Source organism: Sminthopsis crassicaudata, chromosome 1 (assembly GCF_048593235.1).
Source record: "Sminthopsis crassicaudata isolate SCR6 chromosome 1, ASM4859323v1, whole genome shotgun sequence".
Classification (NCBI taxonomy): Eukaryota; Metazoa; Chordata; class Mammalia; order Dasyuromorphia; family Dasyuridae; genus Sminthopsis; species Sminthopsis crassicaudata.
The window spans coordinates 389,162,473-389,187,362 of record NC_133617.1 but is presented as its reverse complement, the minus strand read 5'-3'; the positions used below and the strand labels follow the sequence as shown (position 1 = coordinate 389,187,362).

The following is a 24,890-nucleotide window of genomic DNA, read 5'->3' as shown; positions in this document are numbered from 1 at the left end:
TCTGAGTCAGACACAGGTCCCCAGGGGGCCTGTGACAGGTGTCCTGCCTGTGACTTCATCAGTCCCTATAGGCAGGCTATAGTCTCCGGTTGGCCCCCTCCCCTTTCCCTTTCAATTATTCAGAGTGGAGGAGACAGAGTTCCCACTGAACAGCAAACAGCTTCTGACCAAAGAAGATGGGGAATGAGATGAGGCTAGAAGTCAGAGGATCCGAGTTAGAATCTTGTTGTGGGCAAGCTATTTAATCACTTAAGGCCTTGGTTTCCTTATGTGTAAAATGAGGGCATTGGAAGTAGATAACCAAAATAACCTCCAAGGGCTCTTTTAGATCTAAATCTGTTTTTTAAAATATATTTTTCTTTTCTTTCTTTTTGTTTTCTTTTATTTTCCTCAATAGTATTTTATTTTTCCAATCACATGTAAAGATAGATTTCAACATTCATTTTTGTAGGATTGAGTTCCAAATTTTTCTCTTTCTCTCCTTTACCTCCCCTCTCCCCAAATCAGCAAGCAAACTGATATAGTTATACATGTACAATCAATTTAAACATATTTCCATGTTGTGAAAGAAAAATCAGAACAAAAGGGAAAACCATAAGAAAGAAAAAGCAAACAACAAAAAAGTGAAAATATTGTGCTTTAATGTGCTCTCAATTTCCATAGTTCTCCCTCTGGATACAGATGGTATCTTCCATCCCAAGTCTAATGGAACTGTCTTCAATCATTGTATTGCTGAGATGAGCTAAGTCTATCATAGTCGATAGTCATACAATGTTGCTGCTAGTGGGTACAATGTTCTCCTGGTCCTGCTCATTTCACTCAGCACCAGTTCATGTAAGTCTCTCCAGGCCTTTCTGAAACAACCTGCTCATAATATTCCGCTACATTTATATACCATAATTTACTCAGCCATTCCCCAAATGATGGGCATCCAACTCAGTTTCCAATCCAGATCTAAATCTTAAGACCTGTGCATGGTCTTGGGACTTTTAGTCACCCAGAGCTGAGGGACAAGGCAGAAAAGAGAAAAGTTCATTCCTCCAGACACTTCCTTCTTTGTCTTTACTACAAAAGGAGAGAGCAAGTCACCAGATTAATTCATACCCCTACCATACATACACATATATACTCCCTCTGGGAATGTGGAAGAGCCAGCTGTCCCAGCAGGGGACAGGGCTAAGGGCTAGAACCTCCAAAAGCAGTCCTCAGATGATCCTTCCTTGAGAGCTGGGAGGGATCACTTCACAGTTGCTAGAGATGGAATTGGAGATCACTCAGCCCCTCTCATTTTGCAGACAAGAGTCTAGCCATTTGAACCTATGTCCAAGGTAATAAATAAATCACTTTTTTCTCTTTACTGCCTCCCCAAATTTCTGAGCTGCCAAGAGTGGACCTGGAAGTCAGGAAGAATCATCTAGGTCCCCCCCTCCATGAGCACATCCATATTGAGGGACAGGTTGTGGTCACCACAACTGTCTCTTACAGTTACAAAGTGTGTGTATGTGTGGGTGTAGTTCACTACTCAGGAGGTGTCTCAGAAAGGGCCTCTAAAAGGGGAGTGGAGTTATCTTCTGCTTCTGAGTTAATGCCTGGCCATGAGGAGGACAAATTGTCCAACACATCTTTCTTAAATTCCTCTTAAATACAACACTGACCAGGGAGCCTTTCAAGACCATCAGTTAAAAACCATTAAGCATTCACTATGTGCTCTAAAGCCTAGACAAGTACTTTAATCTGACACCTCGATTTCCCCAATTATAAAAATGGGCAGATTGGGGAAGACGATCTCTCGGATCTCTTGCAGCTCTAAAATCCTAAATTCCCTCTCTTCATGTTTTTTTTTTTGGGGGGGGGGAGTGGAGGGGAGATTGGCAGTTTCAGGGCTTCCAGCATGGAAGTTTTCAAAGTCAGTATGTGAGAACTGTGGGTGTCCATAACTGAGAACCCTAATAGTTCTTTCCAGCCCAGCCCCCACCCTGCCCAGAAAGCAGAGTACTTCAACTATTAAAATCATATAACAGGATAACCATAAGCAGCCCTTATGTGTGGAACCAATGTGTGATACTGTTGAAAAATGCTCTGTTTTGAGCTAGGGACTTTAATCCTAATCCTGACTGACTCTGCTACTAGGTTACTGTGTATGTAGCCTCTGGCAAACTGGGTCTCAGTTTGTCTTTTTAAAGAAAAAGAATCAAATAAAGAGGAAGAAGACTCATTCGTAAAAATATTTATATCAGCTCTTTTTATAATGGAAAAGAGCTGGAAAAGAGGGGAATGTCCATGTACTGGGGAATGATTGACTATATTATGGTATATGAACAAAATGCACTTTTTACTACACTGTAAGAAATGGTAAAAGAGAGTTTTTGGAGAATCTGAGAAGACTTACTAGAACCAACGAAAAGTGAAGTGAGTAGAACCAGAACAATCTAAAGAAAAACAACTTTCAAAGATTTAAGAACTCTGATCAATGTAATGACCAATCACCATAACAAAGTAGCAGTGATGAGCAAGATACCTACTTCTAGATAGACTCAAGATGTGAAATGAAATACACATTTTTGGACATAGCCACCATGGTAATTTGTTTTGCTTGACTTACATATATTCATTGGTTTTCTGGGTTTTTTTGTTTTTTTTTTTTAATGTCCAGAAAAGAACATAAGAAAAGCCAGAAGGAATCACAGACATGCAGGACCACTTTGAAAATTATGTTGAATTTATTATATACTTAAAAAGAAAAACAAACTGCATATAATGGAGATAAACAGTTTTATGCACAATCATCTTCTTTTGTTCTATTCTGTATACAGAAATGCTCTCTTTATTTGATGTTTAAGTCCAGAATTTAAAAAAAAAAAAAAAATCCAAAGGAAAAGAATGAGGGGGTTGGGGCCGGCTGTTCTATGAGGTCTCTTCCCGGCTCTGAGCTTCTTTGATTCTTTCCCTACCTCCCGGTGCCAGCCTCTAGGGCTGAGCTGTCTAACTGAGCCACTGACATTGTGTTTGCTGTAAACCATCCTCTCACCAAGCTGCAGATGTTGCTACAGATGTTCCCTTATGATCAAGCTCTGGTTCTTCTCAGCTCTGGAGCTGCCATACCCCGGCCAGGCCCACAGCCTGTAAACCCAAATGAGGACAGAAGACAACCTCCCCCAAATCTGTTCGACCTAATTCCCATCAGATGGAGCTGCTCAGACTAGCTTTGGCCCAGGTCCAAGAGAAGGGCTTCCTTAAGAGGGAGGGTGGGGCGGTCCAGGCCCAACCCTGCAGGTCTCCATCTAATTGCATCCCTACTTAGGTTGGCTGGCATGAACATGCCTCAGGGCATCCAGGTAGCCCCAGCCTGTTTAATTATTTAGCACCTACTTGACCCTTTCTAATTGGGGCTCAAGGGACAGTGGGAGAAGAGAAAGAGAAAGAATACACCCTAATACCAGCTCCAATTTTGATTGAGTTTTGCAATATACAAAACACTTTTCCACCCAGCAATACCAGGAAGTAGGTTATGTGGACATTATCCCCATTTTACAGAAGAGTGAAGGGAAAAACGACTCAAAAGCCACCTATTGAATACACTTTGGTTTCTCTCCCCTGTTAAAAATGGTCACTATCCCTGCCTGTCTTCTATTGGATCCTGGGAAAATTAGCCAGTTACATCTCCATCAAGCTCATGAGTGCCTAGCAATGTGCCGAGCTCTATAGGAGACAGAAGTAAGAAAATACAAGGTTATGTCCTCTGACCGCCTCCGGAGCCAGCAGCCTTCCTGGCTGGTGAGCCTCAGTACTGTGCTGCCAGCACAGGAAGTTTCCAATCAAAGGCAGGCTCTGAGAACTGGGGTGTCCACAGCCAGGACCCCCAACAGCTCTTCCAGATCGGCACCCACCCTGCTGGGAGAACTTGGGCCATTAAACTCACACAACAGCATAACCACAGGCAATCCTGCCCAGGAAGCCAGGCAGTGCCAAGGGGCCAGTACCCTAATCTATCCATGCCCTTTCAAGAAAGTGGCCCAGGGGGTAAGGATAGCAAGTGGGCACTCAGGCACATGGTCCCCCTCTCCACACAATGCTATGGAGTTTCCCCTCCTGTACATCGATACAGCAAAATAGTTCCATGTGCAGCCCCTCCACCAGCCCCGCCAGGCGGGCGCTGAGACGGCTGATTCCAAACATGCTTGTGGCTTCATTCCCACCTTGGGTTTCAGACTTTGGGAGCTGCTCAGCTGAGACCCGCCAGAGTCAACAGGCAGGATCCACATGGCAACTGAGAGCGCTGGCCATCACTCCGACCCTCCTTCCTTTCCTCCCTCCTTCCTTCCCCTTCCATCCCACCTAAGGCAAGTTGGAAAAAAACAGAAGACTAGGACATGAGAGCCCCCCAGCTCAGTCTATCCCCAACACACATGGGTGAACAGGGCTACTTAACCTTTTGTGTGCCACAAATCCCTTCTCAAAATCATGTTTTTATTGCACGAAACAAAATTACAAAGAAAACAATTTTAAAATTCATCAAAATGTTTCTGAAAACAAATTTCCTAAAACTGAGATAAGAACCCTGCTAAACAATGGAAACATCCTTGTTTGCTTGCTTGGAGCTTACATTCTGAACTTTTATGATTTTCTTCTTTGGCTGACTTTTGTTTGGTACTCTCACCACCTAGAACTAGAAAGAGATTTAAAGATCATCTAGTGCCATATTCCTCCCTCAAGGAAACTGAGGCCCAAGAAAGAGGAGAGTAAATTGGTGGTTGCAGTTGAAATTCAAATCCAATTGCTTTCTGACTTCAATTCAATGCTCTTTTCAGTATAGAACATCTGAGTTTCTCATCCCTTTGGACCCTAAAGCGTTTCCACTTGATTCAAGGTAAACCTAAGTGAGGTGTTTCTCTTCTGGTACAGAAAAGCTGAAGAGAAGCTGCTTTGTAGCATGTGGGTGGGAGGTTCTCAAGATCTGTCTTGAGGGGCAAGGAGTGGCACAACTGGCCCTGAGTTGGGGCTAGTCCAGGATTCTGCGTGCCTTGGGTGTTTCCTGGATGCTCAAATTTGAAGGAACCAAGAGGGGATCCCGAATTCCCTTATCTGTTTCCCTGTTTGTAAATTAAAGGTTAAATGGTACAATCTGTCCCATATAGCTCAAAATCATCCTGATGAAGTATGGCCTATTCTGCCAGGTCACCAGAAGCAGCAGGACGAATCTGTTTCTGCAACCACCAACATATCTACCAGTATCCTGCCTAAAATCTATTTTTTAGACCTCCCCAGTGCTAATTTCCTGGGTGATTTAGGATAAGTGACTCCCATTCTCTGGGCTAGTTTCCTTTATTTATAAAATGAAAGAGCTGGAATCAAAAAAGCATCAAGACTACCTCTGACTCTAAACAGAGATTGACTATTTAGAATGGATTGTTTTAAAAACTCAAATGAAAACAAAACAATTCTCTGGACTCCAGGCCAATGGGCACAGTTCCACCAAGGCCTGATCCTGGGAATGTCTTGCACAGACCACAGGGATTCACAACCCACAAGGCAAGCCCTTGGCCTCCATAGTTGGGGAATCCCAAACTGCCCTTGAACAATTTCACATAAATCCTCCCTCCTTGAAGCCAGGCCCTTTCCTCTACTCTTTCTATCCTATTCATAGGATTCTTAAACAGGAACATGTGCATGCATGCATTTATATATCTTTTGCAGCTACTTACATCTGTGTCCATGCGCCTGTGCCGTCCTGTTTATGGCACCCATATCTATCAAATAAGCATTTATTAAATGTTTGCAATTCATCAGGCATTAAGTGCTAGAGAAAAAAATAAAAATAAAACAATTCCTGATCCCAAGGAGATCCTGCTCTTTAAAAAGAGACAACATATGGATAGAGAAGTCCATCTAAGATGTAAATAAGGCAAATCACAAAGTAACCTTGGACGGGAGGGCACTAACCACTATGGAGGGAGATAAGATAGAGTGGGGAGGGGGGGAACTGAGTCATGACAGAAATGGGGGTTGGGGAACCCAAGAAATTAGACAGACATTCCAGGTAAGGGGTGGAGGATAGGGGCAACTGGTACAGAGGCAAAGAGATGGACATCTTGTGCTCCAGGAGGGGAAAGCAAGTAAGCCAGTATGGCTTAGCTACAGCCTGAGTAACGTGTAGGAAAAGAGGGAGGAAAGGCAGATTGGAGTTTTAAAATACAAAAAGCAAGAAGAGCATCTAAAGCTATTCCCTGCAGTTCTAGACAGTGTCCAATAGTGTTTTCTTCTAAGAGTCTCTGCTTTTTCCTCCCAGGCCATAAACACCCCAAGGGATGGATGGGTACAAGTCTCCTCTTCCTGCCCCGACAAACTGAGGTTCCCAGAGACAGGATATGGATCTGCTTCCCAGTTTCATCCCATACTATAAGTTTGCTTCACTTCCCCTAGGCAGACATTTACCTGCTGTGTGGTTTCCTCATTTATAAAATGAAGTATTTAAACTCAAGTGGCCCACAATATCCTTCCAACTCTAAGTTCAATGATCACCTCTAGTCTGATTCATAAAGAGTTACTGACAGACTTGAAGCTTAGAACCCAGGTCTCCAGACTCCCAGGAAAACATTTGCTTCACAACATCATGAAATTTCCTTTTAACCCTGTTGGAACAACACCTTCTTAGTCCAGAGAAAAAGCCCAGCAGAAAATTCTGAAAATTTTACCTCTGGCTAGTCTGTGTATGAGGCTTTCTGCATGTCTGTAATCACATTTAGAGATGGAAGCTAGAAAGAGAGGTTCCCCTATTGGGAAACTCTCAGAAAAAGAACTTCTTTGAGGTCTTCTGTCTCTGTGTCTCTTTGTCTCTGCCACTCTCTGTTTCTTTGTTTCTGTCTCTGATTTGTCTTGCTCTCTGTATGTTTTTTTTTCCTCTGTCTCTATCTTGCTGTCTCTCTCTTTATCTGTCTCTGTCTGTCTGTCTCTGGTTCTCTGCCTCTCTATCTCACGTATGTGCATGCATGTACATACATACATACAATCCCCCCAGGTCAGGAAAGACCATGTCTCCACCCTCTCTATTCTGGGAGCTCCCCAAGGATTTTAACCATGGCTCCTGTTTCCTCTATTTACCTATGGAAAGTCTGTTTATATACACCACTTTTTAGTTGCCAGTGACCACAGTTGGCCTATGCCTGCCCAGTCTATGATCTGAGAAGCAGCTTGCAGAACTTGAAGGAGTTCACAGAAGGGAAGAGGGAGGGATGCAGGGAAAGAAGGAGGAAGGAAGAAAGGGAAGGAGAGGGAGAAAGAGGGAGGGAAGAAGGGAAGAAAGAGAGAGAAAGGAAGGGAAAGAGAGAGGGAGGAAGGGTGAAGGGAGGGAGGAAGGAAGGAAGGAAGGAACAGAAGGGAGGGAGGGGAGGGAGAGAAGGAAGGAGGGAAGAAAGAAGAAAGGAAAGAAGGAAGGAAGGAAGGAAGGAAGGAAGGAAGGAAGGAAGGAAGGAAGGAAGGAAGGAAGGAAGGAAGGAAGGAAGGAAGGAAGGAAGGAAGGAAGGAAGGAAGGGAGGAGAGGGAGTGGAGGGAGGGGAGGGTGGAGGGAGGGGAGGGAGGAGGGAGAGAAGGGAGGAGGGAAGAAAGAAGGAAGGAAGGAAGGAAGGGAGGGGAAGGAGGGGAGGGAGGAGGGAGAGAAGGAAGGAAGAAAGGAAGGAAGAAAGGAAGGATTTATATTAGGCCTACTATGTGCTAGGCATTGTGCTAAGCACTTTCTAAATATTCTCTCATTTGAGGATAACAAGAGGAGACAACATGCAAATTGTGTAAAAAAATACATATAAGATATTTTGGAGATAATCCCAGAGAAAAGGCCCTAGCAATAAGAGGAACTGGAAAAAGTAGTCATATAAAAGGTGAGACTTTAGCTGAGCCTAGAAGGAAACCAGAAAAAGCAAAGGTGAGGAGGAAGAGCACTCAAAGTGTGGAGGGCAGGAGATTGATCAGCAACATTGAGATCAGCGTCACTGTAGGAGTAAGATGTAAGAAGACTGAAAAGGTAGGAAGGGTCTAGTCTATGAAGGGTCTAAAAAGCCAAAGAGAGGGAGCAGCTGGGTGGTACAGTGGATAGAGAGCATCAGCCCTGAAGTCAGGAGGATCTGAGTTCAAGATGGTAGTATATACTTCACCAAAATATCAGAAGAAGAAAATGCTTGCATAAGACATCTGACAAACCTTGAAGCATAAATGAAGCATTTATAGAAAACATTTGTTCCCTGTTCAGTTTGGGATTCTCCAGTAACACAAACCAAGGGACTGGACAGGAAAAACCTCAGAGGGGTTCCTGTCCCTCCTACCCTGGGTCTCTGCTTTTCCCTGGAGCTGACCCAAAGTAAGAGCTTGGAGAAAAGGGGAGCAGGGAATACCCATAGGCTCCCAAACATAGCAGCGCCATAGAAATAGAAGAGACCTTGGAAATCATCTTCTCCAATTCTCCAGGAAATGAGGCCCCCAAAATTAAGTGACTTATCTAAGATTCCACAGACAGTAAGTAACAGAGCTGGGATTTGAACCCAGGTGCTTGGATTCTGAAGCCATCCTACACTTTCCACTGGTCTTCTCTCTGTTGGGACTAAGACTCTTGTCCAGAGAGCCCCTGGAGTTTCAACCATCACTGGACCTCAGAAACCATTTTGTTCAAGGTCACACAGCTCTCTGGTTGCTCTACATGCTTACTGCTAGTATCACCCAGTCCTGTTTCACCACCCTCAGTTTTTAATAACAGATATTCCAGGAATACTCGTTTGTGCATGGGTAGGTGGCCATATATAAATGCCTTCTGCTGAGACTCCTCAAAGCCCTGAGGGTCACCCCATCTTAGTCTCCTTTACTGGACCACCTGAGGAAAAGGGGACAGGCTAAATCCTTCATCTTCTCTGTGTTTGAAACATATTTATTGGATTCGATTTAGCACAGGCTTCCCTAGCCTATATGTGGGGGCTGGCAAGGCGATTACACAATTTGGGTTACTGTGGGGAAAACAGCAGAGCCTGGTATAAAGGGAAAAACAGTGGCCTTGGGCCTAGGATTCTGGGCTCCACGCATTGGCTGGGCTTCTTTGGGCAAAGAATTTCATTTCTCTGGGACTCATCTGTTGTAAAGGGAGCGCACTATGAACCCTGAAGGGGATGTGGGCTGCTTTTTTGTAAGGGCATAGTCCAGAACCTTATCTATCACACCACTCTATCTCTGGAATACTCTTGGGGGTAATGTGACTCAGGTCTAACACCACATTTTCCAGACTTAGGTTTGCCTACATTTTTGCTTTTACAAAACCATGAGATTAGTTGTTGGTCTTTCTCCAAACTGTTTTACAATGAGGTTCAATGGATAGAATCAAGAATCAAATTCAAATCCAGGCTCAGACACTTAACCAGCTGTGTGACTGGGCAAATCACTTACCTCTATCTCAGTTTCCTCATCTATAAAATGGGGGAATATAACCTCCTTGTATTGTGAAAATAAAATGAGATAATATTTGCAAAATAAATTGGAAACCTTGAAACTCTGTATAAATGCTAGTAATAGAAGCAGCAGCAACACTAGTATTAAATTGTTATATCTCTCTACTGGGCAAGGATGTCCCACATTTGCAGCCTGGGGCACTTTCTAGTCATTTCAAAAAATGAACTCCTGGGAGTGCTTGCTTTACATTAGTTAAACTTTTACAGGAAAAGGTCAGAGTCAAGGTCAGTTTATTTGCCTTTTCCTACCACCTCCCCACCCCCTTGTGTTTTTATATTGACTGCTCATTTGAATAGTTAGGTTGAAGCTTTTGTAACGTTCCCAGTATCTTTCCATCTTTGTCCCTTTTTCTAATTTGGTGTTGATTCTGACCCTTGCCCAGACTAATCAATGGACTAAATGAGACAGCACTAAGTGATTATTTCCTGCCTCTCACAATATAGTCAATTTAATTTCCTGTGATCATTCAGGACTCATCATTTTCAGTGCCTTCACTCTTTTCTGGAAGAAAACAGGAACTGTTCGGAGATGTACCCGAGCTTTCTCATACACCTACATTCTCTCTTTCACTGATCAAACCTAAGTGACATTTTTCAACCCACTTTTTTCCCTCTGGACATCTTCCCCTGTCCACACTGAAGTCACCAACTATCAAACTCAACAGCTTAACTTGAAGAATCTAGTCAAGTTCATCACGAATTTCTTTATCCATTAACTGATGTTGGTACCCAAATTGCAATTATCTTCAAGGTGGTCTTTTTTAGTCATGGTCATCATAAACACAGAAACCCATTTCCTCTGGGTGCTTGATGAAACCAGCTCTTTGTCTCTCTCCAGGGACAGCCTGGGAGCCATATTTCCTTTCATTTAGTTACAACTTCCTTGTCTTCTGGTTTTGTTTATCACAAGAATATCAATACTGATGTGGTTCAGTTCTCCTAGAGGAATGTCATCACTGGCTAGGGGACAATAATGTCTGTACCTACAGTTAAGCTTGCATTTTCTAAAGTATCCTCTGCCATCTTTTCCTCCCCTTTGCCCCTGGTAACATAGAAAAATAACATGGGCTCAAACAGAACTAAGGACCATTTTGTATTTTGTTCCATGGGTTGCCATGGCAGCCAGTTCTTGCCATTGAGCTCTTTTGTACCTGGCTATATTTATTCTTGGACCAGTAGACTCACTGTGAAAGATTTACTCAAAGATCTTCCAGCATGGTAGAACTTATGCTCCACTGAACAAGGACCCAGAAGGACCTCCACACCACAATGAGACACAAAAGTAAGTCTCTGGAGCAGCTCGATGTTACAGAGGAGAGCATCAGGAGTACATGAACTCAAATCTAGCTACAGACATTTACTAGCTGTGTGTGAGTGCCCAGACAGGGGTCCTAGCTCTATCCCCTAAGCAAGTCACAACTCTGCCTCCCCCTAAACCATTCCCAAAATAGGCCTCTGTGTAGCAATATAGTCTATAAAATAGTTTGACTTTCATAAGTAATGTAGTTAAACATGTAGTTTATAAACATAACAAACCCAAAAGGTTCTCCCCCAAAAGAGCCGACACAGCAAGTACCTGAGTTCAATTTCACAATAACTCACAAAACAGCCACTTTCCTAAGGCGAAAACAAATGGAATGAAATGGATGAAAAGGGCTGGCTATCGGCTTCTCTTAGTCCTCCAGCCCTCTCTCCACATTGTAGGGGAGGAGAGCAGGAAGCTCCCAATTATTTGGAAGTGCTGGATTTGAAGTTGGGGAAGAGGATTCAAATTCTGACTCTACTACTACTATGGGGCGAGCTAAGAAAAGTAATTTAATATCTCTACCCTTCTATTTCCTCACCTATAAAGGGTTGAATTAGGTGATCTTTGGAGAGCATAGGGTGCTGGGTATCGTGCTGAGCTTGGAGGAAGGAAGTCTTGTGTTCAAATCTTATCTCTGAACTTTAGTAGGTGTTCAAAGAAGTCAACTGACTTCTTTGAGGCTCTTTGTCATCTGTAAAGTAAGGAGATTGAATTAGATGGCTTTTAAGATCCCTTCCAGCTCTAAATATGAACCTGTGATTCTTACAAGGATTCTGTGCTCCTCTGATTCCTGGACTTCCTTAGAAAATTATTAAACTTTCCCCAAATCAAATAAATTTAAAAAGAGGAAGGAATAGCTAAATGACATGGTAGATAGAGTTAAAGCCAGCCTCAGACACTTAACACTTCCTATCTGTGTGACTCTTGGCAAGTCATTTAATCCTAATTGCCTCACCAAAAAAAATTAATTAAAAAACCATAACCTTTGAAAATTAAGCAAGCTGAACAAAGGAAGAGACACAAAAATATGATGAGGTGATAGATGCCAAACACAGATATTAACAAAATATTAGGGAAGCCCAAATACTGATTTATTCAGCCATGGGGTCTATGGAGAGCTGTATAAGAATCTGGTCCTTGCATCCTAAATCTGTTATTCAAAATATTAAATGATCCCAGATCCACCACTGCCTCCCAAATGATGTTCAAATTCCTTTGCCCAAGCTAGCCCTCAAGTAGTCCACCATGGGCTGGGAGTTATTCTACCTTTCCAGCCTTATACAATTCTACTTCCCTCTGCACTCCATGCTCTCATTAAATGGGTTCATTCTCTATTACCCAAAACATGCCATATGCCCTCCTGTCTCCTTGTCCACCTTCTTCCCTTGCCCATCCTTTAAGCTGGATTCAAATACCACCTCTTCCATGAAGCCTTCCCTGATGTCGCATGCATACGTGCATGCCGTTTCCCATCATCTCCAAGCCTCAAATAGCACCTCGTTCTGTAATTCTCTAATGCACTCATCATATTAATCATGGTACAGTACATTATTTCTATCTATATTGGTGTCTTATCTCCACTAAAAAATAAGCTCCACTAAATGTAACACCTTTTTTTTTCCATACAGGATGAGGTTAATGAATAATTCACAAATAAAGTTACCAAGTGAGCGTTATTATATCAGGATCTGACTGTACAATGGCTGGTCAATGATGAGACCTCCACAGGGGAGGGAACCCAAGGACTAAGACCAGGATGAGGAGTGAGTCTCACTTCACAACTGAGATTTCCCTAGAACCTCCTCCTCCTCCCCCCCCCCCCCCACATCCTACTTGGAGCCCTTCCTAGCTGAGTCTGGGTGGGGGCCATGGGCCCAGAATAAACAACTCTTTTTAGTATTCTTAATCTAAACCAGAGAGGCATTCAGCAAATGTGTGTGCCTGTTTCTCTCCCCCCCAGGCAAACCCCCCAATTCAGCAGTAGCCCCAGTGCTCTCAGGGAATGCTAACGGGACTGGAATACAGCACAAGGGATGGGGGGAGGTGGGTGACAGAAGAAGCATTTCTGTACTCTGGCTCTAAACAGCCCTCCAGAGGAGGCCAGAAAGGATTTGTTTCTGATCCAATTTAGCACCATTGTTTCAGGAGACGGTTAGGAGGGGGCTAGGCTCCCTTAGATCCAGGGGCCAGGGACAGCTGGGCCTGCCTTCCAGCTCCGGGTTCTCACACAGCAGACAAACAGCACTCACTGGTTATCTGAGTAGGGGGCTCAGTCTCCTGATCCTTCTCCCTTTTCAGGCAAGCACCCAAACCTCACAGCTCCAAGAGCGGGTGATCTGGAAGAATTTCCTTTCCGGACCCTTGGCAAGGGGCTGGATACCAGAGACTGATTTACAGGAGAAACTGAGGCTTCCCTACCCTCAGTCTGGGCACGTGGGGGATTAGAAAAAGAAAGAAAGGGTGGTGGGAAGCTGGGAGGAACCCTGGGTGTTCAGATACTAAACAAATCATTAGGGTCACCAATTTCAACCTTAGAGATAAAAGAACAGCCCAGCTGCTAGGAAGAGGTGTGGGAATGCACAGCCAGGGGTCTTAGCTCTGCCCTGTGTGATTCCCTAAACTATCTGCTTCTGGGTCAGCATCTGCAAAATGGGTTAGTCTGTGTGGGTTGGGGGAGGGGATTTCATCAAACTTTAAAAATATTTCAATGATGCCTCTTTATTATCACAGTCATTTAAACTCTCCCCAAGATAGAAATAAATCCCTCATCTGACCAAGAAAAACAATTAAGTGAGCCCATCTGACAGCGTACACAAAATTCTGCCCCAGTAGTCTGTGGCCTCTGCCATTTGTTGGGAGGTATGTTTCATTATCTGTTCCCTGGGGACCTTCATTGGTTTTTCAATTACTTAGAGTGACTTCCTTTTACTGATCAAAAAAAAAAAAAAAAAAAAAAAAAATAGGAGACAACTGACAAGACTGCTACTAAACTGACCCCATGAGTGGGAGGGACAAAAACATCGCAGGGCCCCAGGAGGCTCCCCTGAGCCCCCATTGCTCCAGACTTTCCAGAGTCATTCATGTTAACCAAGACTGTTTCCTGAGGATCCATCCCAGGGCAGCACAACCAGGTTCTGACTACTACCCCCCCCATCAGAACATCTGCATATGCTGCTGTGACCTGGGTCTCTCCCCCCTCCCCCCTGTTGAATGATGGGCTAGCCCAGTCTGGAAGAATTCCTGCTTGGGCCCTGCCAGGTGAGCCCATCCTTGGGGGCTGGGGATGTGGGACGCCCCTGCCCGGTGGCCCCAACCATAAAAGCTTGTTATTCCCATGCCTTTGAGACCTCGCCCTACCTTCACTACAATCACAGAGTTTTTTGAGGCAAAAGTGACCTCGGAGGCTATCATTTTCCACCAAGAGTTGAAATGTCATTTGCTGAAGATCACACAGGGAAGACAGTGAGTTGGCAGGATTTGAACCCAAAGCTAGTGGTCCCCCCCCCCCACTGTACCATTCTGTCTCTAGAGGTGCGAGTCCTCAACTTTCTCCACCTATCATACCCAGATCTAATGGAAACTTTACCTTTTAGATCAGTCCCATCTTCAATCAACCTGGGGTCTAGAAGCAGTCCTACGAGGTCGCTCCACCTTCCCATCCTGCCTCTGAGGCAGGACTCAGGAAGATACCCTTCCCCCACCTCCACCCCCACCCCCAGAGGAAAAAAGTCTGCCTTGTTGGAGAGATCCTGGGAATACTTGGCCCCAGAACAGGAAACAAAGCAGCATCTCCCCAGAGCCCCCTTCCCCCCCCTCCCAGTCCTGGGGGTCAGGGGAAGAATTCAAGGGAGAAAAACTGACTCCCAAACTTTTAGATCAGAAAATCGCTTTGCTAAATCCTTCTCTTCCGGACAAAGGGCCGGCCCGGGCTGCAGCAGCCGGGCTCCCAGCTCCAGGAAGCCCTGCAGGATTTCAGGGTCGGCTCCAACTTGAAACTGGCTAGGGATTTCCTTTCCGTTCCCCGCCTATTTGAAAACCGATTACCCTCTTCAAACCCGGATAGATTACCAGTTCCCCCCTTCTCTCTTTCCCCCTTCTTTTCTGGAAAGAAAAATCGACAAGAAAGGGGAAATTAATCAGAAACAGCTTCTGAAGTTTCCTAGTCTGCTGCTCTGTTTCCAGTCTCCCCGGCACAGTCACGGCTCGCTTCTTTGAGGGGCGGCTTATGGGCTGGAGGGAGAAAAGGATGGGCCCCGGGGTATGAAGAACCAAATGTTTGTGGTTCCTGACCCATTAAAACTGATGCTCGGTGTCCTAAATTTGAGAGACTGATAGTGCTCCTCCCAAGATCCACTTCCATCCCCTGCCCTGCTCGGGGAACATCCAGTCAGGCCACGCAGGCCAGTCACCCAGACAGCCCTGCTCCCTTGGTTCTTCATTCGGTGTGCGGGCGGAGGGCCAAAGCCCAGAGATGGCCCCCCCAGTGATTCCTCATCCCCCCCTCCAACCCCTGCCCCAGGCTCAGCGTGGGACAGTACTGGGACTCCACGGCACTTCTTATCTGACACATGCTGGTCCGTGGCCCGCTTAAGTTAGCAGTAAAGTCTCTGCCTCCAACCTGGGCCTCCTCCATCCGGAGGAGCATCTCCCTCGGGGAGGCTGGAGATGCTAATCCTGCCATAGCAAGAGTGCTCAGGGCTCCTTCCGAGCTTCTTCCCCCCGGCGGGCCCCAGCTAGGAGGCTTCTCCGGACGAGGAGGAAAGGGGAAAGGGACACAATCGCCTCCCATCACACCTCCCATCGGGGTAAATTCGTTCCCTGTCCCAAGGAGATAAAAGCAGAAGAGAAATTCTTATCGAAGCCCCCTATGTCCCAGCAGGTCCCGGCAGTGCCCTGTCCTGCCTCTCTTTGGGGAGGGGGCCGGGGTCTGAGTCCAGAGGACTGAAGGGGAACCACACCCCCATACAACCAGCATCTAACAAATTGTCTAACAAATTATCTCTGCTGATCCACATCTGGTCTGCATTTCCCTGTGGCTTTCATCAAGCCCCAGGCGACCAACTGCTCCCTCAGTCTCGCCTGACCGTCCAGATAAGTTACCCAGACAGGCAGGAGAACGGACCGTCCCTCCCTCAAAAGGCTCACAGACATCGAGAGCTGAAAGAGAGCCCGGAGATCTACTCTCAGGCTCCTCATTTTACATAGGCGCAAGCTGAAGCCCTCCGAGGTAAACTGACTTTCCCAGGACCATACGGCTAATAAACGGCAGAGCCAGGACTTAATCTCTGACTCCCAGGCTTCCATCGCTCCCGAGGTGCCAACACTACAGAGGCCCAATTGGGGTACTGCCCCCGGACCCCCACTCAGGGAACTCTGGGACGGCGGTGATCGATACCATTTAACAAATGGTCCTTATCCTGGGGAGGGAAGGGAACCCTGGGAGCTGGGTGGGGCCTGGATTACCATCCTCATTACAGATAAATAGTCCCGTCTCCCCCACCGTCTCCCCTCCCCCGGCCGGGCAGAGGCTCTGAGACAGACTTGAATAGCATAGAAAACCCTATAATACCAGAGGAGTTGCATCTGCATAAGGTCCCCCTAGAGGGGTGTGGCCTGTATTTCAGGGAACAAAGCGGCAGAAAGGGAGGGTGCTTTCCTATCCCCTCCTCCACCGTGCATCATCCAATCATACTATTTAAAGTACAAAATCTACTCTGTGCTCCGAAAAAGAACTTCAGGTAAATTGGATTAGCAGGTTATAGGTGCCCCACTTGGTCAAAGAGCCCCCTTGGCCCCCGGCCCACACGCCGATCCCTCTGGGCTTTGGGGGTGTCAGGTCCTTTCTGGCGTGGCTCCAGGAGCCTTTGTACCAACCTGGAGGAGGTGGGGACGGACTAAATCTGAGGCTGAAAGAGGGAAAGGAGGCTCTTAGATGTTGTCATCCCACACCCACCCTTCTAGAGCCTGGTTAATGGCCACAGTGTTGCAGCCGTGCCCCTCCCCTTTCTTCTAGTTTTGGGGATGGGGCAGCAGGAAGAAGAAAGGAGAGAAGGGGGGAAAATGGTCCCGGAGTGAGGACTGTGGGGGTGGGAGGGGGAAGGGCAGCTTTCCACCCCTAGTCCAGCCTGAATTCTAGTCCCTTCTCTAAGGAGAAAGCCCTGCCCCCACAAGCTGGGCTGGAGGCCTAAGGAACCCCACTCTGCTCCCCACCCCCAGAAGCTCTGAATAACCAAAAAGAAAGGACAGAAAGAAGGATGGAGGGAAGGTCACTGCACACAGAAAAAGCAGTTCCCCGGGAAGAGATGGGGGTGGGGGCGGGAAGGGGAGGAGAGCAATGAGAGGGGAAGTCCGCCTTTTAAGACAGGGGACCAGGGACTAGTATTGGAGAGCTCAGGCGAGTCCCTCTCTCCGCCGAGGCCCGCTGGATACCTGAGACTCTCTGTGGCTCTTCCCCTCACCCTGTCCCCTCCCCTGACTAAGCCCCCTCCCCTAAAGGTCTCCAGGGTTGTAACTCACTGCCGTGAGAAGAGAGAGCCCGGGGCTATCTCTGTTGCATGCAGCCCAGTGGCTCTACCATATGGTGCCCATCCAGAAGGATTGCTCCCTGGGGGGCTACCCCCCCACCCGCCTCACTCAACAGCTGCCCCCTCTGAAGCTGTTCCAATTAGCCAAGGGTCACAGAGCAGAAGATTACAATGGTGACTTCAGAGCGGGCAGCAGCCACAGGCGTGTGCTCAGGGGAGCCCCGGAGGAGTCCTCCGCTCTCCCGTACACATGAGGGTCCAAGGCACCCTCAGGTACCGCTCCTGCAGGCGGGAGCCTCTCGGACCGCCGGCTGTCAGTCCCAGTTCTGCTTCGAGGGCCGAAGCTGAGGTGAGGAGTACAGGGATGACCTCCAGACCACTCTGTGAATCAATAAGGCCCTGGTCATCAGTAGGGGCATTTAATGAGGTCACATGTCTGCTCCCTGCAGACTAAGGCTTGCTGATTACTAATAAGACCCCAGTGACCAATGACTATATAAATGCAATTCTCTTCCCTCCCCTCATCAATTCCCCGAAGTTTGGATTCCCCATGGCCCCCTTGGGTCTGACCCTAATGCTGCAGGTTGTAGGCAGATGCACAAGATTAGGCTCGGGGGACTTGGGGGGCTTCCCACCGTGTCTGCTACAGAGTCCTGTGGGAAAAATTCTGCCCATCATCTGCCCCACCCCGTCTCAGAAAATGACTCAAATAAGCCGGCTCTTCCAAGACAGCACAGGGCCGGGGAGAGTGAGCAAGGAGGAACTGGCAGGGAGTCCGGCTGACCCCAGAACCAAGTCCCTTGCAGCCAATGCTCTCTCTCCCTACCCCCAACTAGGCAGGTACTAGATTAGTGTTCTCTGGAAGCCCTGGGTTCAAATCTCTCAGAGCCCCCTCCGGCACCTCTGGGCAGCCCACTTCCCCTGCAGGGTGGTTGTGAGGATCAAATGAAACGATACATATAGAGCACTTGGCAACTTTCAATATAAACCATTATATAAATACTAGATATTATTATTATTACAAGGTGAAAATATCTCAAGTCTGTTGAACGCACTAAAAAACGACATTTTTCCAACCACAAACACCGTCCCTGCCAACGAGTACATTCACACCCACACACAAACACCCCACTATGAACTCACAGACCCACATAAACACATTAAGGAGAAAAAACACTCACAGAACACCTTCACACTCTCCCGTACCCACCATCACACATACTCCTATTCTCCCTCTCAAACAAGTACAAGCAGAACGAACCCCTTAGAGGCTCTACAGAGACGGCCCTATTCCCCTAGTCAGCCACAAGGCTGGGCCCCGGCCACATCCCTGCCCCCTCACCCTAAGGACCTTCTTTCCGGGGCGGGCAACCCCCACCCCCACTAGGCAGGCTATCCTTCCAAATGGCTCCCAGCAAGACAGCAGGGTGAGGCAGTTGGATTCTAAGGGCTCTTTGAAAACTGTTTTAGGGCTAAACCCTGGTATTAAGGCGCCTTTGCTCAACCCTTTCATTAGCCAAGTTCTCAATCCCCACCCAAGCTTAATACAGTCAAAACTTCTCAAAGGTCAGTAATAAGCTCTTAAATATGGGCTCCAATTAACATTCAGGCTTCCCCATAGCTTCCTGCTCTATCCTACTTCCTCCTCGGGGTGAGCAGCTATAATTATTTGCTTCAGGATTCCTGGGCAGAGTTAAGTAGCAAAATCCACTTTAGCTCAGGCATCTAAAGACCCTATTAGACTAGCCAAGACGCTTGGAAATTAGGACAGCCATTGAGATTTTCTTAACTTCAGGGGAAAGAAAAGACCCGGAGAGACAACAGAATTATTTCAAAATGGGACAAAGATCATTAGAGACAGGACCACTCCCTGGGGGGCCAAAGTGGTTATTGACACTGTGTTTTAATCAATAAATAAGGCCTTGGCCCAGTCCCTTTCCATTGCCTGCCAAAGCTGGCAGGCTTGGATTTTTTCACTTGCACCAACAGGATCATGGCAGAAATTTCAGAGACATTTATTCATCCACATATAAAAGATAGGAGCTTTTCAACCTTTGGCTTAAATCCCAATTCTTCAAATTATCTCCAGTTTTATGCTAATTCTTTGAATTAAAGTGGACCTGAGTCCCAGGTTCCAGTTTTCCTTTTCCTAATTAATTCCTAATTACTATCTTAGATAAGCCATTTGAACCCTGAGCCTCAATTTTTTTATCTGAAAATAGGAAGATTGGCTTACAGTCTCAGAGGTCCCTTACTTTGTATTATAATTGAAATAAAATCTGTTTGATGGGGAGGAAGAGAAAGAAGTTTTAGGGAATATCAGTATCTCTGGATAAAACCAGAGACTTCCTGGGGAATTTTTGTCTAGGACAAAGTTCTAGTTCTAACCGTCTCATTTTCAGCGTGACCTGCTAATAAACTTCTATCCCCTTTTCAGTTTTGCCATCTATAAACTGAGGAAATTGGACCAGATGACCCCAAAGGACCTTCTGAGAGCTGCCATTCTGAAAGTCTAGAATGTATATAGAGGGCTTTGTTTCTCAGGAACCAGCTCTCCATTATGCAGAAGCAATGTGGTTTTACCTACCCTACATAAAAGATTCCCCAAGAATTTGTTTTGCATGACTATACATATTTGTAACGGTTTTATTTTTCTAGCTTTCTCAATAGGTGGAAGAAGGGGAAGGAGAGGAAAAATGGAGAGAATTCACAATTGAAATAAGATCGAATTTAAATAAAAAGACTCTCTAAGATAATTATCAGTATCTTCAAGCAGAAATATTTATTTCTAAATTTCCCCCTACCCAGTTTCAAAGAAGCCCAGTACTTCTGAGAAGAGGGAACTGACTTTCCATGAACATGGACACTAGGAATGCTGGGGGAAATATAGCTGTTCCCCCCTGAACAGACATACCTGCTTCCTGAAAGCTAAAAACTGTCTCCTCTGACCCTCTCTTCCGTCTAAAAGAGGTCCCAGAGAGGCCCCTACTCAGGGACACCCTTTAAAAGATTGATTGGATTGTGATATATAAACCTGGAACCAGTAAAAAGAAAAAGGAAAAAAAAAAAGGCTTCTATATCACTATCAGTATAAACTCAAGGGCTAAAGGGTTAGAGGGAAAAAAACTACAGTCATTTATCTTGGGGGGGGGGTGGAGAGGAAGGGAGGAAGAAAGGCAGACAATCTACAAATCAGACTGTCAGAGTTGGAAAGGGACCTTAAAGATTATCTGATCCTTTGCTATAAGGGGAGACAGGAACTCTTAGGGGGACTGACTAGGCCAGGGTCCCAGAGTAAAGCAGAACTTCGGAGAGGATGCCCAGACTTCCCATCCAAGGACTTTTCTCCCACCTAGAGCCTTCTTCCAGCTTTGAAAGGAAAGCACAAAAGGGAGCCTCGTGGTGCCTCTCAGGTTAATTATCATCAGAAATGCTTCCAACTGGATCCAATTCTACAAACTTTTCCACAGCCTAAAGCCAGGCACAGTGCATGCATTCAAATGAAGTCATTCCTGCCCTCTAGGAGTTTATTTTCAACGTAGAGGAAATGGGTCTAAAGCATATTCAGGAAAGGACCAGAGGGAAACTGGCCCAGAACTATACAAAGGAAAGAACACAATATGGGGAGGGAGGTGTGTGTCAGGAAATTTAACATTTACTGTGTGGTACTAAAAAATCACTGAATTTCTCCTCTACACCTCAGTTTTCTCAATCGTCAACAATGAAATACTTACTACGTGTCAGATACTGTATTAGGTGCTGGAGATAAAAGAAAAGAAATGTTTATTCCAGAAAGGTTCACATCCTCATCTGTAAAATGAACTCAAAGAGAGTAAGCATTTTGTAAATTGCAAAGTGTTAGACATATATGAGCTACCTTTCCAATTATAAATCCCATCGTGGATAAGATAGTCCAACCTTCAAGATAAATTAGAGTCAATTTAATATGGTTTTATAGTCTGACCATTAGGAAAGTACAAAGGAAGAAAAACCTTGTTGGGGAGGGGGCCCTGTTCTCAGAGAGGAGATCACTGTGTTTCTTGGCAGATACACAGTGTACTATTAGAACCCAGGACAACAAGGAGATACCAGTGATGGAGGTGGACACCAGAATGTCTACACAGTTTGAGTCTCCATCTGAGAGATCACAAGGCTTCAATTTCCCTCCCTCCTGGAGGCATCTCCCTTAATTCCACTTTCCAGCTGCCAATAACACTAAATCCTGAAGCTAATGGAGTAACCCTGTAATTGGAGCGGGACTCACCCGGATACACACACACACACACACACACACACACACACACACAAGAAGCAGCCTTCTCTCAAACCCACATCAACTTCTTGGTTCACTTTACCCTCTGGGGTGGGCCACAATGTTCTGAACAACCAAGCCAGGCTCTAGCCCTCCCAAAACAGAAAGACAGATGAACGGGCAGATAGACACATACACATGTCTGAGCTAAAGCCCGGAAAAGGGGAAAAGCCAAACATCCGTAAGGTCTATCTGTGGATATCTAACAGTCACAGACACTCTACCTACCTCTTTCCTGTTAATTAAAACACTAGTCCACATGCTTATCACAGAAATGGGAGCTGGAAGGAATCTTAGAAACCATCTAGTGAAACATGCTCATTTTACATAAACGAAACTTGAGGTTCAGAAAAGTGAAATACCCAGGTCCTCCTCACAAGTACTAAGTATCTAAAATTCAAGCCCAGGTTATCTTGATGCTAATTCTTCTTTTCTTTCTACTCTACCAAGACGACTTCTGGGTCCTTCCCACGATGTTTTCCATCTGTGACATCACTCCCTGGATTGCCTGAAACTTTTCCTCACGCCCATGGCCCAAAGCTCATAAACTTGTAAAGCCCCAGAACCTAAAATGGGCAGGATTTAGGGTTATGTACCTGACAGCCAGATCTGGGACTGGAAATTAGAAAACCGAGAGGGCAGATTCCAGGTCACGGCCCATAGTCATTTCTGTGGCATTACATTAGTTCCAGGACCATATAAGCTCATTCACTCGATACTGGGCCAGCTGCTTCCTCCAGCAACAGTACTTAATTTCTGCTTGTGTCAAAGAAGTCAGCAGGGAGTTCTGGGACCCTTTCCTGCTAACTGCCATGAGACAGAGATTTCAACAGTAATAATGTCCCAAGTCCTTCTTATGGGGAAAAAAAGCAGACTGGGTGAGAAGAGAAAGGGGGATGCTAAAGCACTAGCAAAGGACACAAATTGTTCTCACGATTCCAACTTCACTTACGCCTCCAACTTCCCCCCAAGATTCCAAAGGTCTTTGCTTGCCCCACAAAACAAAGTCCCAAACTTTCGAAGCCCTGATGGAGTTTGTTAATAGTAAATAGAGAGAAGGCTCATTTCCCAAATATTCCTATCATGTCCACTCGAACCCTGAAACTTCTGGAGATACCCGTCTGTGTGGTTCATAAAGCCTGAAGCCCTGAGAGCTGGCAAACAGGGAGGGCGGCTCCCTGCAGGTTTAGCACAAGAGGGAAGGTCTTTAAGCTTTGTGAATCTATTCTCTTTCCCAAACACAATGCCTTTCCCTATTAGAAAGGGTTAGTTAAGACTTCCAGTCATGGGAAGACTTTCCTTTTGGGCTAATTCCTGGTCTCAGATAAACTACAACAGGCCAACAGCAAAGATATAGTGACTACAGTCAGTCAAAAGAGAAGATTCGCCCCCAATTTAAAAGTACAGAATTACAGATTATCTAGTAAAAAAAAAAAAAACTCTTGCTTTATAACAGGAATTGTAATTAAAGGCTAGAGGGATTAAGTCAATCAGGTCATTAAGTAACAGAGGTAAGAGTTTGAAAATCAGACACAAAAAAAGGAAAAAAGAAAATCAGACTTACACCTCCAATTCAGTGCCCAATCTAATGTACTATTCCCCAAGTTCCACCCAAGCAACTGGGTGCATAACTGTGCCTGTTAGAGGCAACTCCTGGCCATTTTGCCAGTTGGCAATCCAGCACACTCTTGGCTTTCTGCATTTTGGGGTTTCCCAGCTAATGGGAAACATGTTCATACCACTCCAAGATATAAAAGATCATCTTTATTCCTTACCCTCCCCAAACCTTCAGCCAGTCCCTTACTCTCACTTTAGAAACCAAAAGACTCACAAGATTGAATTCTGGTCACAAGCTCAATACAGAAGCAAAGGAGATCTCTTTCTATGTTTCAAGTCTTAGTCATCTTTCCTTAGAAACCAGTCTGGTTCCCTGAGCCCCTGAGTACAGGACTACTGTTGCTGTCATAGATTCCGCCTCCCCCCATACTTATTCATATCCCTGTCCCATCTTCAGTGACCTTCTCTAAGCTCCTACCAAAGCTAGGGAGATGATGGGCTCTTGAGCCTACATCCCTACCTAATTCTAAGCTACAGTCTGAGCTAGTTTCAAGGGTTCAACAGCAAACACCCCAACACACATCTAGAAATTATTCCAAAGCCTGGAGGTCCTACTGTTCCCCTACTTTCCACATGGACCTAATTAGATATAGGGTCACAGTCCCCCCGGACAGTTCTTCCTTCCTTTCTCCCGGTGAAAGACAATCCTTTCTAAAGGACTTGGCCCCATAGGGTGGGGTCTCGAAGACACCACACTCTTTCAGGCAGTTCGCTAAAAGCCGTTACAGAAAGGCCGGGACCCACTTCTTTCAAAGCTGCTAAAAGTTTCTGGGCAACACCCTCCCAACCCCCTACTTTTGCTGCCCGTGACAAACCCTGAAAACGGTTTTGTAGTAGCCTTAGCTACAAAGGAGACTGAGGGCTTTCTCTTTCCTCAAAAAAGAAGGGCAGGGGAAGGAAGTGGGGCAATGACATGAGGGGCAAAAGTCCTCCTGGGTGCCCGGAGTTCATTTTTCATATTCGAAAAGCTACAAAGGGAAACACAGAAGGCCTCAGTTCCCCACCAAGTAGGGGAAGATCTGGCTGGAAGGAAGAAAGCAGACCCAGGCTGAGGGGGAAGAAGAATTGTACCAAAGTGAAAAGAAGTACCGAGTAAAAGAGAGGCGGGCATCCTCTCAAAGGGCGTCGTTCCCGAGAGGAGAGCAGGGGAAGTGTCTGCGTGAGTGAAGCTACGGGGAAGCAGAGGGTCGGGAGCTGCCTTCAGGGCTGACTGCACCCCCGGTCAGATTCCGGCCGTCTGAGATCCCGGCTTGCTGGAGAGCATGACGGGGCACTTACCTGTACCAGGCGAGCCCCTTGTTGTAGCACCTGTCGAAGAAGTGGGGCTCGGCCCCCAGCGCTCGGACGTCTGGGTGCACTCGCAGGAACTCGAGCAAGGCTCGAGTGCCACCCTTCTTCACGCCCACGATGAGCGCCTGCGGGAAGCGCCGGCTCCCGAAGCTGCTGGCTAAGGGCAGCCCGCCCCCGCCGGGAGTCCCGGGGCTTCGGGGAGCCCCGGCTCCGCCGCGCTCCGTATCGGACTCCGGAGGATCCTCAGGCTCCGCTGCCGCTGCAGGGAGAAGCCGTCCGGGCCGCGGCGCCCAGGACGGCGGCTGCGGGGTGCGAGTGGCCGGGGGCGCGGCGGGCTGCGACGGGGGGCGGGCAGCGGCGCA

At 46.3% G+C, this 24,890-nt stretch overlaps 1 protein-coding gene across 1 annotated transcript in view; it reads right to left on the bottom strand.

The window, feature by feature from the left end:
- Positions 1-24,890, bottom strand: part of HS3ST6 (heparan sulfate-glucosamine 3-sulfotransferase 6) — a 33,642-nt gene that overhangs the window by 8,461 nt on the left and 291 nt on the right. Inside the window, exon 1 of the mRNA XM_074279571.1 lies at positions 24,517-24,890. This exon is cut by the window's right edge and continues 291 nt beyond it. Coding sequence (XP_074135672.1) covers positions 24,517-24,890 — 374 coding nt within the window. The remainder of the gene's footprint in view (positions 1-24,516) is intronic.